At 37.8% G+C, this 17,067-nt stretch overlaps 1 protein-coding gene across 4 annotated transcripts in view; it reads left to right on the top strand.

The window, feature by feature from the left end:
* Positions 1–17,067, top strand: part of CHD7 (chromodomain helicase DNA binding protein 7) — a 138,954-nt gene that overhangs the window by 82,370 nt on the left and 39,517 nt on the right. For all 4 annotated transcript variants that reach the window (XM_054058718.1, XM_054058720.1, XM_054058719.1 and 1 more), the window contains exons 4-12: positions 2,399–2,537; positions 5,872–6,009; positions 7,083–7,148; positions 12,049–12,104; positions 13,526–13,640; positions 14,969–15,052; positions 15,980–16,117; positions 16,214–16,335; positions 16,824–17,067. In XM_054058718.1, coding sequence (XP_053914693.1) covers positions 2,399–2,537; positions 5,872–6,009; positions 7,083–7,148; positions 12,049–12,104; positions 13,526–13,640; positions 14,969–15,052; positions 15,980–16,117; positions 16,214–16,335; positions 16,824–17,067 — 1,102 coding nt within the window. The remainder of the gene's footprint in view (positions 1–2,398; positions 2,538–5,871; positions 6,010–7,082; positions 7,149–12,048; positions 12,105–13,525; positions 13,641–14,968; positions 15,053–15,979; positions 16,118–16,213; positions 16,336–16,823) is intronic.

Genomic DNA, 17,067 nt, shown 5'->3' with positions numbered 1-17,067 from the left:
TAGCCAATGGCCCTGTCCGTCTGTCTGCCCGCCTGGGGCAGGCCTGCCAGCACAGGGGTATCCACTCCACGTTATTCTCCCGACTTTAAGCCCGTTACTCACAGGCGGGGCAGGAAAAGGTCTCCCGCACTTAATGACGCGTCGTGCTCGGATGCACGGGGGGGGGGGGGGCACCAGTTCGTCCCCTCACCTCACCTGGCGCTCATCCTGCCCCCGGGACGCCTTTAAACAGATCCGAGTTGGGTTTTGATTGAGTTCTGTGTTGGGTTTTTTTTTGGGGGGAGTGGGGTAGGGGGGAGCGGTTTGGCTTGATAAAGGCTGAGGGGGGGGTTGGAGGCGGCCGCGCAGGTGCCGGGAGCGCCGGGCGCTGATTGAGGGAAGCAGATGGCTGCAGTCGGTGGCCGCCAGCCAGCGGAGCAGGTGCTGGTCACGTGGCCGCGGGTTGCCCAGGCGACGCGAGCGCTCTAAGGCGCGCGGATGAAAGAGCGAAGGGGGCCCCCCGGCTTCGGGCTTGGGGAAAAGGAGGGGGGGGGCGGGGGGCGCGCGCTTTTGTGCCATTGGTGGCAGCTAGAGCGGAAACAAGGCGGCCGCGAGGGGAGCCGCGAGCCGCCCGCGCGCGCGCGCCCGCGGGGGGGTGGGAGGGAGGGCTGCGCGCGCCCCCAGCGCGGCCTATGGCCGCCCCGGCTAACTTCTACCACGCCCCCCCACACCTCTTTTTTTTTTCTCCCGATTATCACGGGTTTGAGGTGTTTTCCCGTGGGGGAAAGCTGCGTTGCGCCCTGTAGTTTCACAATAACACAGAACTCTTCCAAACTCTGAGCCTTTTCGCGATTAAATTGTATTAATTTTTGTTTTAAAGTCGACACTAGTTCAAACAACCTGCAATACGTGTAACTGCGTTTGGAGAATTATAAATTAAAGTTACAAAATAGACCTTCAGCGCCGAACGGAATGAAGGAGTTTAAAGCTGCTGTTTGTTCAAGAAGTGACGAGGCTGGGGATTATGAAATAAAAACCATAGAATCGTTTGGGTTGGAAGGGACTTGAAATATCATCTAATTTCCTCCCACTAAATCAGGCTGCCCAAGGACACATCCTTAAAAACCTCCAGGGATGGGGCAGCCACAGCTTCCCCGGACAACCTGTGCCAGTGCCTCACCACTTTCATAGTGAAGAAATTCTTCCTTATGTCTAGTCTAAATCTGCCCCTCTCCTGTTTATACCCGTTGCCTCTAATCTTATCACCACAAGCCTTTGTGAACAGTCCCTCCCCAGCTTTCTTGTAGCCCCTTCAGGTACTGGAAGGTTGCTGCCAAACCCCAGGCAGTGTCCCCCGCATGGAATTAAAACATTGAGGGTGTAGGAGCCGTATAAAAGTTCTTGATGTGCACTTTGGCAGCCTGGACTTGTTGTTTGTCATGCATCATAACTCTGTTCTACTCTTAAACATCTTGGGAACTTCCAAAACCAATCTGTCAAATTAATAGCGGGCCGGGGGGGTTGACCACAGAAGGGAAAAAAAGACTAGAGAAGGCCCACCTGAGACCCAAAGGGTGAATGTGCTTAAAAGTACTAACTTTTACCATCATTTCTTCTTTGTTGCTATCTGAAAATTTCACCCCCACGGTATCAAAGTTCATCTCGGTGTGTGATTTGGTGATGATGTATTTAAAGCTGGATTTTACTATATGCGCCCTCATCCATTTCCAGGTCTCTGAGTACAGTTAGAGAGTTGTGGTTCCAACTCCTCAGATGGCGAACATTTTCATGGGGGAGGAGGGAGAGAAAAAAAAATCCCTCAAACCTTTCTCTGCCATCAGTGGATATAGCTTTCTAGTATCAGGTAGATGTTGAGATACCAGCTGGGTGCTTTTCCCTCCATACAAGCTGTGGCTGCTTGCATTGAATCTGTATGGGTGCCCTCAGAGCTGACACGAAATCTCCTTTCCTGCTTGGAAAGAGCAGGGGTGGTTTTCTCATTCAGTCTTTTGTTTTGGTAACGCTTCCGCTGGTTCTGCTTACCTGGTCCGCACAGTTATTTTAAAGAAAAGTGTGTGTCAGGTTGCCCAAACACAGCTTTCAGAAGATGCAGGTTTTCTGGAGAGCAGCTCTTACTTTCCAGTCTCATTTTTAGTTTCTTGTAGAATACATATTCAGTGTCGCTGGCTAAGATCTTCAAGGAAAGAATCAAGGTGTGTGTTGTTAAGGAATGGGAAATGTATAATGATGGCCCATGCATCACTGATTTTACAGTTAACGTTTAAATACTTAAATAAGGAAGGTAGTTGAAAATAACGAAGTCACTGAAAATAAGTGTCTCACATATTTAACTATTTTTGTTAAGTACTTTTCGCATACATTTCTGTACAAATACTGATTAAAAATACCTCCATTTCAGTAACAAGAAACAAGATTCAGAAACTAGTGCTACAAAGAAAAAGGTTAACAAAGGAAAGGAAGGTTCAGAAAACTCAGATTTGGAAAAAACTCCACCACCATCACCTCATCCTGAAGATGAAGATGACCCAGGGGTTCAGGTAATGCTGTCTTTCAAGTTAAATGTAGCCTGTGACGATCTAGATGCATTAAACAGTAATTCTCACAGTCATTGTTAAAGAAATACAGGTATTGGGGTATTTTCTGTGTTGGTTAGAATGACGTATCTAGAAGCTGAGAACTGAAAGTCACCATGGTGAATATTTTACTAAAGCAAATATTTCTCATCATGATTTTGCTTTACAGTCTTGTTACCTGCAGATATGTGTATGGCACTGCTGAGTTTTCACATGTTCTCCTCCACCACTGTTGCAATTATGGTGCTGAATTTTCTGCTCTGCAGACTCAATGTAGCGTTATGAGACCCTGCTTATAAACCTCGTGTTTCATCTTGCATTGGCTTTGCAAACCTCCTGAAATCAAGAATAAGACATGACAAAGCAGGATGTCGGAAACGTGCATGTCCATGTCAGGGACTTATAACTACGCTGCTTTAACGGATGAAGGGCCTTTTTTGCAGAACTGCCAGTCATTAGCTAACGTTGATAATTTCTCTTGAATTTATCTCTGCTGACTTATCGCTTTGGTCCAAACTCTATTTATGTAAAGAAAATCTGGATATAGAAATAACACGTATGACAGTTTTTGTGTGCTCTGTCGTTAGCCGTGTTAGGAGGCAGTTGACCCCCAGCTTGCTTCTGCTGGCAGTGGTCGGACTGAGCATTAAAAATAAGAATGCCCATATGAAGGAGTAGGGGCAAATTGTGGTGGAGAAAGTATAAGACTCTTAAATAGTTGTGCTGCTGAAATCCATTGCATATCAGGTTGAGGATGTTGTTACTTCTAGTTACCAGAGCTGTTGAGACTGATGAGCACTTGAGAATGGTCAAAAGGTTGGCAAACAGTGGTATCCTCACATAAACATGGATTACGCCTTCTTCCCTCTTAGTGTTTTCCAGAAGGATGTAGATGTGAGCAATCTAGTATATTCTCGTTAAAAGCAAAAGCAGTTGTTACTTCCAGTTCCTTCAAGCCAGGTATTCTGAATTAGGAAAGTTGAGATATACCATACAAATGTTGAAATGTTCAAAGAATAAGTTTTCTGTCCTGTGCCACAATAAACTCTCAGCCTGATTAGTGGTGCTGACAAAAGATGTAGAAGAAACTTTTGGAGCTGATGATTTTTTGAGTTAATTTGCAGATTATTGTATACTGTCTACAGTTCAGTATACGTGCAAATTTTTGCTTGTTTTCAGTTTACTGGAGCAAAACTTCCTCTTTATTTAATTCATTTGAGTGATAAACTACATTTGAAGTATTTTGTGTGTGTGTGTGTAATTACACGTGTTACGATATTTGCATGGCTTTTCAATTAAGTGTAAATGAAGTGTTTCGTGTAACTTTTGTTTTCTTAATATTTTCTGGCACTGTGCATATTATGCTGCACCCGTATTTCTTTGCATAACCTTGGGGAATGATTACAACCATGTATACTAGAATAGCTAGAATTAATAAACTTGTTATGTGTTTCCCAACTGAGATTGGTATTATGCACCTGTCTAAAACACAGTTGCATTCTTGGTGTTAAATACTGAGTCTTTTGTAATGATATTATGTAGTAATGCATGAGGCATTGTTATATTGCATGAGGAAAAATACTCGCTTTTATGTGTTACCATACATTTTTTTCAATATGCCATTATCGAGCCTATTTCTCACCTTTCTACCTATAGATTAGTTAATGAGCGAAAGATGATCTGATGCAGGTAAATGCATGCACAGTTTCTGACAACAGTGCGTAACAATTTCAAAGTTTCATGTGGACATTAGAGGAAACGGGAAGCTAACCAAGGCAATAAAAATCAAATAGGGGATTACCATTATGTCTTAGGCATTCTTTCTGTTACGGAAATGGGACAAGAGGTTTTTGGCACTAAAGGTAATGGTGAGATTTAGCTATTGAGCCAAAAGAAATTTATATTCTCCCATCAGTGATTATGGAAATGAGAGTGTAAATTTGCCAAGTGGTATTTATTTTCAAGTATAAATACTGTTACAGTTTTGTGGGGACCCCCATAAGTTACTGTGTTAAAGGTAGAAGCTATATCACTATTATTTAAAAGGCTGATGTAAACTTAACCTTTGCTCAAAGATTTCATTTTCAGTTAAAGAAAGAATTTCCAACTTTGTGAAGTGCATCAGATATTTGTGCTCCAAAAATTGTGATTAACTATCTAAAAGTAAATATTTGACTTTGCGTACGTACATTGAGAAACCTGGGTGCATAGATATGTTAAACAAGCTACATAAGTATTTGCACGTACTGATGAAGATGTACCTTAAGATGAGAAAGATGTAAAAATAGGTAATTTGTCAATTCATAGAGATGGGTTTTTAACAGTTGATATTCAACATCTTTTTTTCTTTTTAAACATATATACATCAGTCCATTGAAATATTTTTTGCTCAGTTGACAGTTTTTCTTCAACTGCTTGTACTTTCAGCTTTTCAAAATGTATAACCTGATGCAGACTACCTGGGAATTTGAATTTTATTGTTGCAGAAAATGGTGTCTGGCACTGAGTGTCAAGTTGCAAATTCTGCCAGATGCATGCTTCTGTATTTTATAGATTATTTTCTGCTGTTTTTCTAAAGCTTTCACTCATCCTGGAGATGAGGGAATGAGGACACAAAATCCATGGTTTCAATTTGGGGTGGTTCAAGTTTTTCATTCTCCTTTATTTATTTGGGGTCTATTCCCATGCTGTGCTCCAGGATGTCTTTCTGAACGGTGCTGGGTCAGTGGAGTGAGGAAATTATATTTCATTGTATTTCCCCTAGAAGGTAATCCGGGTACAACTGGGTGGATGGGGAGAGCAAGAAAGTGTGTTGTCACTGCTTAGCAACACTGTGGGCTGTGCTGCAGAAAGGTCGTGTTTGGTTCCTGCATTGGCCATCTGTCAAAGTTTGTTGTAGATGCAAATTAAGAGGTGTACTTTCTTGGTTTCTAATTGCTTTCTGAGATACACTTTCTAGTTTTCTGCTGTGGTTTTACTAGTGCTAAAAAAGGGAAAAAATAAAATACCAATTTACAACTCAGAGAAAGCTGGAATGGGTTTTTTTGTTTGTTTTTATTTTTTTGGGGGGGGCTTGGGTTTTTTGTTTGTTTGGGGTTTTTACAATATTTAAGGGCAGCAAACAGGCAGGAATTTAGAAATAGTAGTGTCTTGATTTCACTATTTCTACTAGGGTGCTGTAACAGTAATAGCATTTGCTACACATTAGTGTCTTTAAGAAACACAAAAAAGTTTTCTTAGTTATTCTGCTGCTTATTTGTTTTGTTTCTCATGAAAAATACCAATGCTTTCTATTTAGAAGCGACGCTCCAGCAGGCAGGTGAAGAGGAAGCGTTATACGGAAGATCTGGAGTTCAAGATTTCAGATGAGGAGGCTGATGATGCCGATGCTGCTGGAAGAGACTCTCCTTCAAATACTTCTCAGTCAGAGCAGCAGGTCAGATATGAACAGACTGGAAAGGTGGCTGTTACTCCAGCATTCAGAGCTCAAATATGGGCCCTTTTCCTGAATGATATTCGCCCATGGTGGGCACAGTGTCCGAGAACGCATTAGCTTTTTATGTTCATAAAAAATATATTCATTCATGACTTTGTAAGCTGATGATATGCAGTTTGACACAATTCTTTGAAATTAATGGTCTCTACCCGAAGGAAACCTAAACTGGATTGCTAGGAGTCTTGAATTTACTTCTGTGAATTCAGTGGTCTGGCTTCTGTGACTTTAATAAACCACTCAAGCTTATCCCCTGCTGCTAGGCACCATAAGAACCCCTTTATGAAATTACTGCCTTGTAGTACGCAGCAGGGTACACTTTATTCTCTGTGCAATGTAAATGATGGATAAAATAGTTTGAATAAGATGAGGGGTAATAATGTAGGAATGACTGTTGTAACAATCTCATTGTTTTGTAGTGCTTTTTCAAAGAAATATTTAACTAACTGATGACCTATTGGAGAATATATACGTGTTCTTTGGTATTTCATTTGGCAATTTGTAAAGCCCTGTGAAATATTGTATGTGATCTCCATTGTTAATTGTGTCTTATCAGGAGAATTTGGTAGATTTCACTGCAGTTGTAGTAGTGAATTGATGAAATAGTGTAATAGAGAATCACAGACGATTTTGATAGTCATCATGTGGACACTTATACAGCGAACTAGAGTTCTTGAACGTCTGATATTTAGATTGTACAGTGCTGAAAGTGTGTCTTATTGTAGGAGAGGTGATCTGCCCGTGTGATTATATTCATGTATCTGTGCATGTCAGACTTAGTGAGAGAGCTAGAGTTGCGTTAGCTCTTAAATGGGTTTAAACAAGTATCATTCAATCCTTTTATTATGATATTAAATCTGTTTGAATCCTCTCAGTTCTCATGTTAGGGGGCAAAAAAGTTCTCCTATGTATTATAATCCCATGGCAAAAATAATATTTTAAGTTTTTCTAATTAAGGAAGTCTTTAAGTAGCGAAGATGCACTCCCATAACTCTTGTATGGTATTTACAATGCAGGAATCTGCTGATGCTGAAGGTCCTGTTGTGGAGAAAATAATGAGTAGCCGTTCAGTCAAGAAAAAGGTAAAACAAACACCATTCCCCCCTGTATTTGTAAACAGGCTAAGCATATTTTTCCTGAAGCCTCTATTAGGTTCTTAAAATATCTTGGGTATTCCAAACTAAAAAACTGTTTCATTGAATTGATGAGGTTCCCCAAAAGTGTCTTTATATTTAACATGCTTTTGGATGGATGTACACAAAACAGATTGCTTGTCTAGTGTTCCTTCCACTGTATTACTTCAGATAAGAATTAGGATTTTTGGAGATATACGTGCTTGGATGAAGTCTGTGGTGCTCTTCACTTCAGAGTGATGTTCATGGGAGTTTGAGGAGTGAGAGAGCTCTCCCATGTCCAAAGTTTTTGCCTTTTCAATTAAAGAAAAAAGTCCTTAACCATAATTTTTGCATCTTCAGGTAGAGGTTGTGCTTAGCACCTGAAACAAGTTTACATGTGATCAAGAATGTTACATATACAGGTGGTTAATGTGTTTCTTGTCACTATGCTAAGATTTTGAAAGACACACTTTAGTTATGTGTGGTTCTCTTTTAATTCTTCCCAGGTTGTTAGTTATGTTCTTACTTTGCTTATAGATTCTTCTCATGTGCCTCAGAACTTGATTGGCCTTTACACTGACAAACTGTTAAACTCTGATTAGGCAATAGAAAACAACTCATTCAGAAAAGGCATTATTGGGTTTTATAAACTCTTCTGTGTAGGTAGTTCTCTGATTTGTACTGCGGCTGGGCAGAAAACTGGCTGATTAATATAGCTAAGGTACTCATGTTGATCTTAGTTAACCAGAAATATTTCTTTTCCTTAAAGTGTTAATTTTCAGGTTGGAGGAGGGAAAGTTGCCTTTATTCATGGATATTTTTTCTTTTTAACGTTGGGACATTTTGTTTTGGGGAATGTGTTTGTTTTAATTTGTTTAATTTTATTGCTACTGTCATAATATCATTAACAGCTTGGTAAACCTAAATTCATGCAATGTCATGATGGGCTGTGATTGAATTTGACCTGTTTCTGCAGCTTTCACAGCACAAAACCTCTAGGGCTTTTTTTTCTTAAGTCTGGAGCTATATTTTGTGTTTCAAACCATAAGCTTATTTTTCAGATAAACTTCATGTAATATAAACTCAGTAATTAGTTGTCTTTGCGCTTTACTAGGCAGGAGAGGAGAATGTGGTCTTTTTCATAAATGTCTTTACATTGGAAGCTGTTTTTCACCACTTATTCTTCTCTTCTTCCTCTCCCCTGCAAACAAAGGTGTGATTACTCATGGGGAGTGTGTATTTTGCTGCAGTTTGTGGGAAGTGGTTGGTCTACTGCCTACATGTCTTTGATTGCAAGCTCTGCTGGAGGCAAGCTCTGTTTTGAGCTTTCTTTAATGTTTTTTATGGTTTGTATTTGCAGGTTTGAGGGGTGTTTCTTCTTTCCCTACTCTTCTCCCCAATCCCCCTCTCCAAATTAAAAAAAATAATAAAAAAACCAAGATTTCAGGATGTTAATATTTAACATCTGAAGTATCCAACTGTGCTTTTATTAAAGGTCTTTTACACTCTTACTAACGTCATCAAAACCTTGGTTGTTAGATTACTAATCAAAGTAAAATTGCTGCAATCAGGACCAGTGCATAAAATAAACATGAGGAAAGGCTTCACTAGGAAACCTTTCAGTGGATTAGGGTGTAACAAAGATGTTGCATTCAAGTAAAGGACATTAGATAAAGAATATGCTTTTGAAGCAGTATTCTTATCGTAAAACTATGTTGGTTTTCTCAGAAATAGCCTCAGTCTGGTTTTGGAGTTAACCAGATACGATGCAACACCGTACTTGCAATCCTTTTTTTGAAATGTACAGAATAAAAGCTAGAAATTACTTTATTTCATGTTTAAGGTATAAAAGACAATGTTTTTCCCTGCTATTAGCATGGAATGTTGGATTCTCTTGAATACTCTTCCCTTTTGCAGAAAGTGTTAGGTACCTGTGTCACTCTTGTTCTAAACCATCATGGTCCTGACATCTGTAGTTTGTATGTGGAAATTTTTCATTTTTCTAATTATTTTCTTGACCAGGTTCAGTCTCCTTTGAATTTCTGCTCCTTAACTTTGGAAAGGAATGGCTAAAACTTAATATGCTATTCAGCACAAATAGCACATATTATGTGGAGTTCATTGAACATTTCACCTGCATTTTACACATCTGAATTTCTCTTTTTGCCTACCAGTACGTGGTGAGAATTAGATCTAATTGAAATGTGTACCAATGCCTATATCTCCTCCACAAACTGATCAGCATACAGTCTAGTGCTGTGTATCAGCTGAGGTGATTGGTTTTGTGTTGCACTCCATTTGTTACTAATGTGTTCTGTCTTCAGTTTTTCTAGCAATTGATATTTCTGGTTTGTTTTTATCATTTTGTTTCATTTGGTTTTTTTAAGCGCTTGCTTGTCTTCTTGTGTCTATACCTGAGTAGCTTGCTCAAGTAATTTTTGCATTAGCAGGTATTACTATATCACTTCTGTGGCAGTGCTCTTAACTATTTATTTGGAGGGATAATTTATTTCTTTAGTTATCTGCAGAGACTGTGGATCAGATTGTCATTTATGGTTGCATCTGGTCAATGATAATTCAAAGTGTCCTGCGTTGCCCAAGTCTGCTGTGTGTTAATTTAGAATGTCTTTGTAATCAGTATTGCAATAATTTTACCTAAAATGTTTTCTATTTCGTTAATGTAAATGTATGTATGGTGGGAGTTAGACAAGGACATCAAAGGCATAAACTTCTGCCTCATATATCCTAAACTGATGTACTGTTAAACCCTATTTGAGTGCTGGTGATTGTAGCTTGATTGGAGAGCATTTTTTTGGCCATAGGCATGAATGCCAGAATAAGATTTTAAATACACTTCTTTTCCAAAATACTTTTTATTTAGGTGAATCTTTGATGCGTGCTCATGGAATGCATAATAAAATAAGATAGACCAGTTTTTACCTATCAGACAATACGAAAGTATGTTTTTATGTTTTATTCATGAGAGTTTCAGGATTTATCAAGATATACATTGTAAACTAAGTTGGTAGTTGACAGAAAATATACTTGACTGAAATGCTGTCAAGGGGAGTTAAATTGGCTAATATGAAATCTTTATATAAAGGTGTTTAGCCATGTTGTCACTGTAAGGTTGATGTATCTCAACGGATTCTGATGTAAAACTAATCAAAGGGTCTTAGCCATAATGCATTATAGAAAATAAAAGAAGTTAATGCCTTAACATTAGGGATGACTTCTTAAAGACCAATTTTACCTCAGGGTAGTGAATAAATTCAGATAATGGGATCTCCATCTTTTAATACTTTTTTTAATACGGACCTCTAAATATGACACCTTCCTGAGAAATACACCCTTTTAAATTTTTTGTTAAAAAATTTTTTGATCTTCATTTGACAAGTTCATTGTTCATTGAAAATTCTTCCCTTTGTTTGGGGCTAGAGCACAGTTTATCTTCTTTAACAGAGAAGGCAAAAAGATCAGGAAGTAGCACCAGGAATACCTTATCTGCTTCCATTTCTTCAGGGAGAGCTAGGTGGAAGCTGTTGTTGCTCCTTTCTCTAGAAAGGAACGTAAGCAGACTGTGCTGGAGTGGTGTAAATGCTACAATGATAAAATCTCTTGCTGGTCTGGAAGAGAAGGAATACTATGTAAATCAGGGATTAGGAATGCATTAACTTTTTCCTTACTAGCACAGAGTTTAGTGCAGCTGCGACTGTTCTTTAATTGCAGTGCAATGGAAGTAATGGCTATCTATCAACCTTTCATTTATAAGTTGATAATTCATCCTCTGGCTTCAGAGTATGCTGTCTCTTTTATATAAATTTCCCCCCGCCCCCTTCTTTTTTACATATATATATAAAAGATTGAGGATGCTGATGATACAGGGGTCAGCAGTTTTGTCTGTTTAGCTCTACATCCAATATTTATTACAGATGATGTTGTCCCTGATGAAGTATATAAAACAGAAAATCCTGTTCTATTTAAAATTGTTCCAAAGTTCATTAGTAAACACAAACTGTTAATGTTGTGACATAAACTGAATTCCAAATGTGTGCCTGGTGCACTGTCCTTAGTTTGTCCTGTGGCTGGGTTCAGGAGTAATTCAACAAAGTATTACATGCCATATGTTATGCAATACTTTAGCACTAGGGATGAGTTAAGGGCAGTCTCAACCCTTAGCACTGAATGCCCTTGGTTTTGTTGGTTTATATCAGAATTTTAACCTTGCTTTAAATGTAGTTTTTGGGTGTTAATTTAATTTGGCTGCTCTGTATGTGAGACATCTTGCCTGAGTGAATTTAATTGCACCATTGAGTAAAACTAAAGCCATGAACACTGATGCACTAAAATTCTAGCCAAGGTATAAGGTTTAGTTTTATATGGCTTCTTGTTTGGAGTTATTAACTATATGGAGGAATAAACCCCCTTTAAAACTCTCTTTTTAAAACATTACAAAACCCACAATGTAAAGTTGCCATGAGCCAGCCAAAAATAATACATATGGCATTCAGGAGTGCAGTTGCTAATTGGCTGCTGCCTGAGAAAATGGTACACTTGGCTTCTGCTTAACACTGTGGGTTTGGCAGAAAGCCAGGTTTGGGGTGAGGTTGTGAATGAAGCTGCATGTGGTTAGGGAGGAGTTCAAATGATTCATGTCTTGGAAGTTGTAGTAAGCAGTGCAGTATGCACTTGGGTAAGCTGCTGAAGGAAACTCCTCACCCATGTCCTCCCCACGCAAGCGCATTCCTACACCTTCACTTGTCTCTCCATGCAGGGACCGTATTCTGTATTTCAGTTAGTTTTAATAATTAACTAAATTGGGCTGTTGAGTGGTTTAATTCACATTTCAGTAATTCTTTTCTTGTAGATGGAGACTGGAGAGGAGGTAGAAATAGAGGAATTCTATGTAAAGTACAAAAACTTGTAAGTATATTTATAGGTTTGATTATTTTCTTTAAGTTCATGTAACTTTCAAATAGTTTTTAAAATGCAAGTTTGTAAGTGAGATGGCTGTTGCTATACAACTTTAAACATTTCAAATGTTTAATGCAAAACAATGGCAAGTAAAGGGGGAAATACCTTGCATTGGTGGTGCCAAGTTTGATAGCATCATCTTAATTTCTGTTCTCTCCCAGGTGAAATCCATAAGTAAAAATTACTCTGCTATTAAAAACTTTAAACTAAGGCTCATTATGCATGTAGGTTCACGAGCACATACCTACTTAGATATAACTGCAACCGTAGAGTAACATGCCTACCAACTACTAAAAATAACACTTAATGTTGTTTCAAAAATTTGTGTTCAACAAAATGTCTAAGATAACAAACAAGATGGCTTCCAATATTACAGCAGATAGCTGCCCCTCTAAGAGGGATGTAATTGTGGTGAGAGCAGCATGTTGTCTTGCTTCTGGGCTCTGAAACTGCAGTGTAATCAGTATTTAAAGTAAGATACTTCACAGCTGGATAAGCTAAGTTTTCTTTTAGGAAAACGGCCTATCTTGTTTAATTTTAGCAAGTTTTCTATCCAAGAGACAGAAATTTGCTTAAAGTGAGTTTCTTGCAGCTAACTGCAGGTAGTTGGCTTAAATTTAAATATGCTGCCACCTTTGTACCTTTTGTACTCTCTTGATTATTGCATGATGTTTAATAGCTTAATTGTGCTTTCTTTAGTTTTACCACATTGGCATTTCATTTTTATATTAATTATTCGTGTCTTAGACTTCTTAGTAATATAACTTTTGACAGACTCTAAACTTACAAAGTGAAACTAGTAATTGTGACAGAGATGCTGTTTCTTACTTTGTGTTTTCTTAAAGATTAATTATTACCATGGAACTGTGTTTACAAGGGGTTTTCTTTTCTTTCTACCAGCGTTAAAACTTCAGTTGATTCGGGTGACTTTTAATTACAATACTGTTCTCACAAAGAATAACATGTAGCATGTTAGTATTTAAAAAGTTTATGTATTTTTATCAACTTCTAAAAACCCTGCTCTTCGCTAAAATATGATGGTAATAGTGAAATTTATCATAAATATCTTGTATAGTAATTATGTTTGAAGTGTGCCCAACAAAAATCATCTTAGCTTTGTGCCAAATGGTAAATATATGGGCTATGTACTTAAACTTTGAGTGGGAGTTGGTTTTACTTACTGACAAGTTTCTCCATTAGTAAATATAATTACTTCCAGTAAAGATGATTTGGTAATAACCTGTATGATGAAGAAGATAGTGTCCAGTTTACCAAACACGGCACTACAGTGTGCTGGAAAGATCTAGCTATTCTAGTGGGATACATAGAAAAGCATATTTTTGAGTAAGATTTTCTGTTTCATCTTCTAGTTCTTACCTGCATTGTCAGTGGGCATCTGTGGAAGAGCTGGAGAAAGACAAGAGGATTCAGCAGAAGATTAAGCGTTTTAAGGCAAAACAGGGCCAGAACAAATTCCTTTCAGAAGTACGAATTCTTTCTTTCTTACTTTCTTTTAGGTATTTAAGGAATATTCTTATGAATTCTTGTTCTGTGTATACAAGCAGAAGATTTTGAACAACTCTGTGTTAAACCCATAACACTTATTCTGGTATAAAGTATAACCATTCCTGATCCAAGTCTTGCAAGTTTATGAAACTCAAATTATCTATCCTGACTGTGTACTACTTATTATATATTTTTCTTCAAGTGAGTGGTTAGCTGTTTGCATCATAAGCATGGATCAGTGCTGGGTATGTTTTCTCAGGAGCTGATTATGCCAGAAAAATGCATCACTTTTTTTCCTGCGTTATGGACTGCTGCTCACTAGGGATTCTAAGCTTTTTATCATCAACTTAATTTCACTCAGAGCCATAAGCAGCAGTGTGGCAGGGTTCCTGTCAATAAAAGACCAGATCTGCTGATTTCTGTCTCTGAAAGCTTACTTTTCAGTAAAATGCTGTCTTTTGCGGAAAAAAAAGAGGTTCATATGCTTCTGTATTTGTTTATTTATACTTATTTTTACTATGTAGTTCAAGCTGAACAAAACCTGTTGCTAATTTAAAACTTCCATCTGTTCTAAGTGAAGGTGCCTGGAATGGCTCCTTTTTTGCCTTTTTTTTAATTGTAAATACTTGAAATTTGTTCTTGTTTTAGAAAAAGCTACCAAAATGTGTAATCTTTAGTCCTTTTTTCTGCTTTTTCTATTGAAGGAGGTCTTAAAAGTATGAAATGAAACACAATGCTTTAATATGCAAGAGGATCTCTTAGACTGTTGAAGGGAAAAGAAAGAGCATAACAAATTGTGATTTTTTTTTTTGAGAAGCTGTGTATGCATGTAGTGTCTTCTCTGTTTTTTATTAATAATCTTTGAATCTTGCTTATAAAGCAGGTAGACAATTCCTCTAGTTAAAGTAATCCGAAGGCACTTAGTGTACAAGGCTCCAATTTCTTTTTTGCAAGCTGTAGTTTTCAAGAATGCTAAATGCATTGCATGCCATAAGCCTTTTCGATTGCTCATTAGTGAATTGTAATTTCACACTTCATTTAAAATATTCTTAAACATTCTCTCACAGTAAAAGGTTTCACACAGTAATTAAGAGGCCCAGTTAACAAAGTCTGAGAAGTCTGATTCCCTCACGGGGAATGATCTTGCTGAATTGTAGCATTTCAATTAACATGTTGAAGTTTGCCAAATATAAATTCTGTGTCACTGTGACCCAAAATATTATTGCCTGGTGAAATATGTAGTAATTTTTCCTCTTAGGAAGGGCTAATAGAGATATCTTCATATTTTTGCTTCTTTCCTTGAATAGATTGATGATGAGCTTTTTAATCCAGATTACGTGGAAGTTGATCGAATCTTGGATTTTTCACGTAGCACAGATGATAATGGAGAGGTAAACAAAACTTTCACTGCACCTATAGTCATATAGGCATTGTGTTTTGAATGTATTGTTTAAAAATATAAATATATTAAGCAGTTCAGAAGCTACCAGAATGTGTGTGGAAAATGGGAACATGTTTGAGAAAACATTGGCTAATACAGCAGTTCCCCTAAAATGAAGGAGTTTAACTGAGAATTCCAAACATCTTATTGGTTACCTGTATTTTTTAAAAATACAGAGTTAAAAAAAACCCTCAACAACAGCAAAACCCACTGATATGTAGCTCTAAGAGTGGTATTTTTTCTGTATTCACTGTAGAAATACAATGTCCATGTGGGTAATACAGAATTTAAATTCAACTTATAAGAATCTTAGCCAAATGTCATCATGATTTAGACATTTAGACTGTCTGTTACAGAAGAGATTCTGAATTCACTGTTTGATACTTTGCAATAACTTATTGTGCAGAACAAGATCACTTCCATCTTCCAGGAGATTCCTTTTTGCTCCTGGGAGAACAGAAAGCTTCACTGACAGTGCCAGTGTTTCCATATTGCTCTGTCAGTGAATGGTGGTGGTTGAGTTGCCTGCTGGGAGCTTTCTGATGACACTGATAAGAAAAAACAGTTGACTTTAAGTATGTGATAAAGCGTAGAAATTGTAACAGGTGGAAAACAAATATGGTTTTACTTATAAGTTTTAGTCTAACCTAAGAGATTTCAAATGTAGTAGAGAGCTCATTTTGGAGGTAAGCCTGCGTTGCCTGCATTCTAATCTTACTTTGTTAGGTTGTCAAGGTGTCAGCCCGCTGTTTGTTTATCCTTTGGCTGGTCTGGTAAAGCTTTTTGAGTCATATCTATCCTGCAGATCTCCTGTAAAAATGGTTACAGTTTTATTCTTCCTGAATTTTGGTGTAATCTTATTTTTATCTTAACAAAGCCTGTAACGCATTATCTGGTGAAATGGTGTTCGCTTCCTTATGAAGACAGCACTTGGGAGCTCAAGCAAGACATCGACCAAGCTAAGATCGAAGAATTTGAGAAACTGATGTCTAGGGAGCCAGAAATGGAGCGTGTGGTAAGAATTGGCTCCATATAGAGGATTTTATTTGAAAATAGTAAAGTAATGTGGTCTTTTAGAAACCACTAATGGGATTTGCTGTATTTGAAACAGGAGCGACCTCCTGCCGATGACTGGAAGAAATCGGAGAGTTCCAGGGAGTACAAAAACAATAACAAACTCAGGGAATACCAGTTGGAGGGAGTAAACTGGCTTCTTTTCAATTGGTACAACACGTACGTAAAATCTTGCTTACCGATGAATCCTACTTTGGAAAAGCTTTTATAGCTTATTTGAAACAAAAACGTTTTAAAGTAATTTTCTAAAACCTAAGAAGGTTTTAGATTTCTTTACATATCTCTCTTTGCTGCAGGGGTTATATATAACCTAATTTTGGATGGATGATATAATGTTCATAAAACATGAATATTTCAGACTCATGTGGCAAATGCTTTTGCATGTGTATGTGTTCATGCACACCCTTGCTGCCCTTTGCTTTCCCATGTGAACTTGAGAGATACATAAAAAGAATAGCAAGTTAATGCGTCAGAAATTATAACATCGATTTGAAATGCAAAAAGATTATAGTGTCTTTGCAGTGTAAACTTGCCATTCTTTAAACTTAAACTGTCTTAATCAGTTTAGCTCCTTACTGATTTTCTGTGTTTTAAGTTAGGAATAAATAGGAATAAATCATTCAGACTGTTTTTATTATTATTTTTAGACGAAACTGCATTTTAGCAGATGAAATGGGGTTGGGAAAAACTATCCAGTCCATTACGTTTCTCTATGAGATATATTTGAAGGGAATCCATGGTCCTTTCTTGGTTATTGCACCGTTGTCCACAATTCCCAACTGGGAAAGGGAGTTCCGCACCTGGACTGAATTGAATGTGGTTGTGTATCATGGAAGTCAAGCAAGCCGGCGGACCATTCAGTTGTATGAAATGTATTTCAAAGATCCACAG

The sequence above is a fragment of the Cuculus canorus genome, chromosome 2 (assembly GCF_017976375.1).
Source record: "Cuculus canorus isolate bCucCan1 chromosome 2, bCucCan1.pri, whole genome shotgun sequence".
In the NCBI taxonomy this organism is placed as follows: Eukaryota; Metazoa; Chordata; class Aves; order Cuculiformes; family Cuculidae; genus Cuculus; species Cuculus canorus.
Note: the sequence above shows the minus strand (reverse complement) of the source record. Positions and strands in the feature narration are given on the sequence as shown.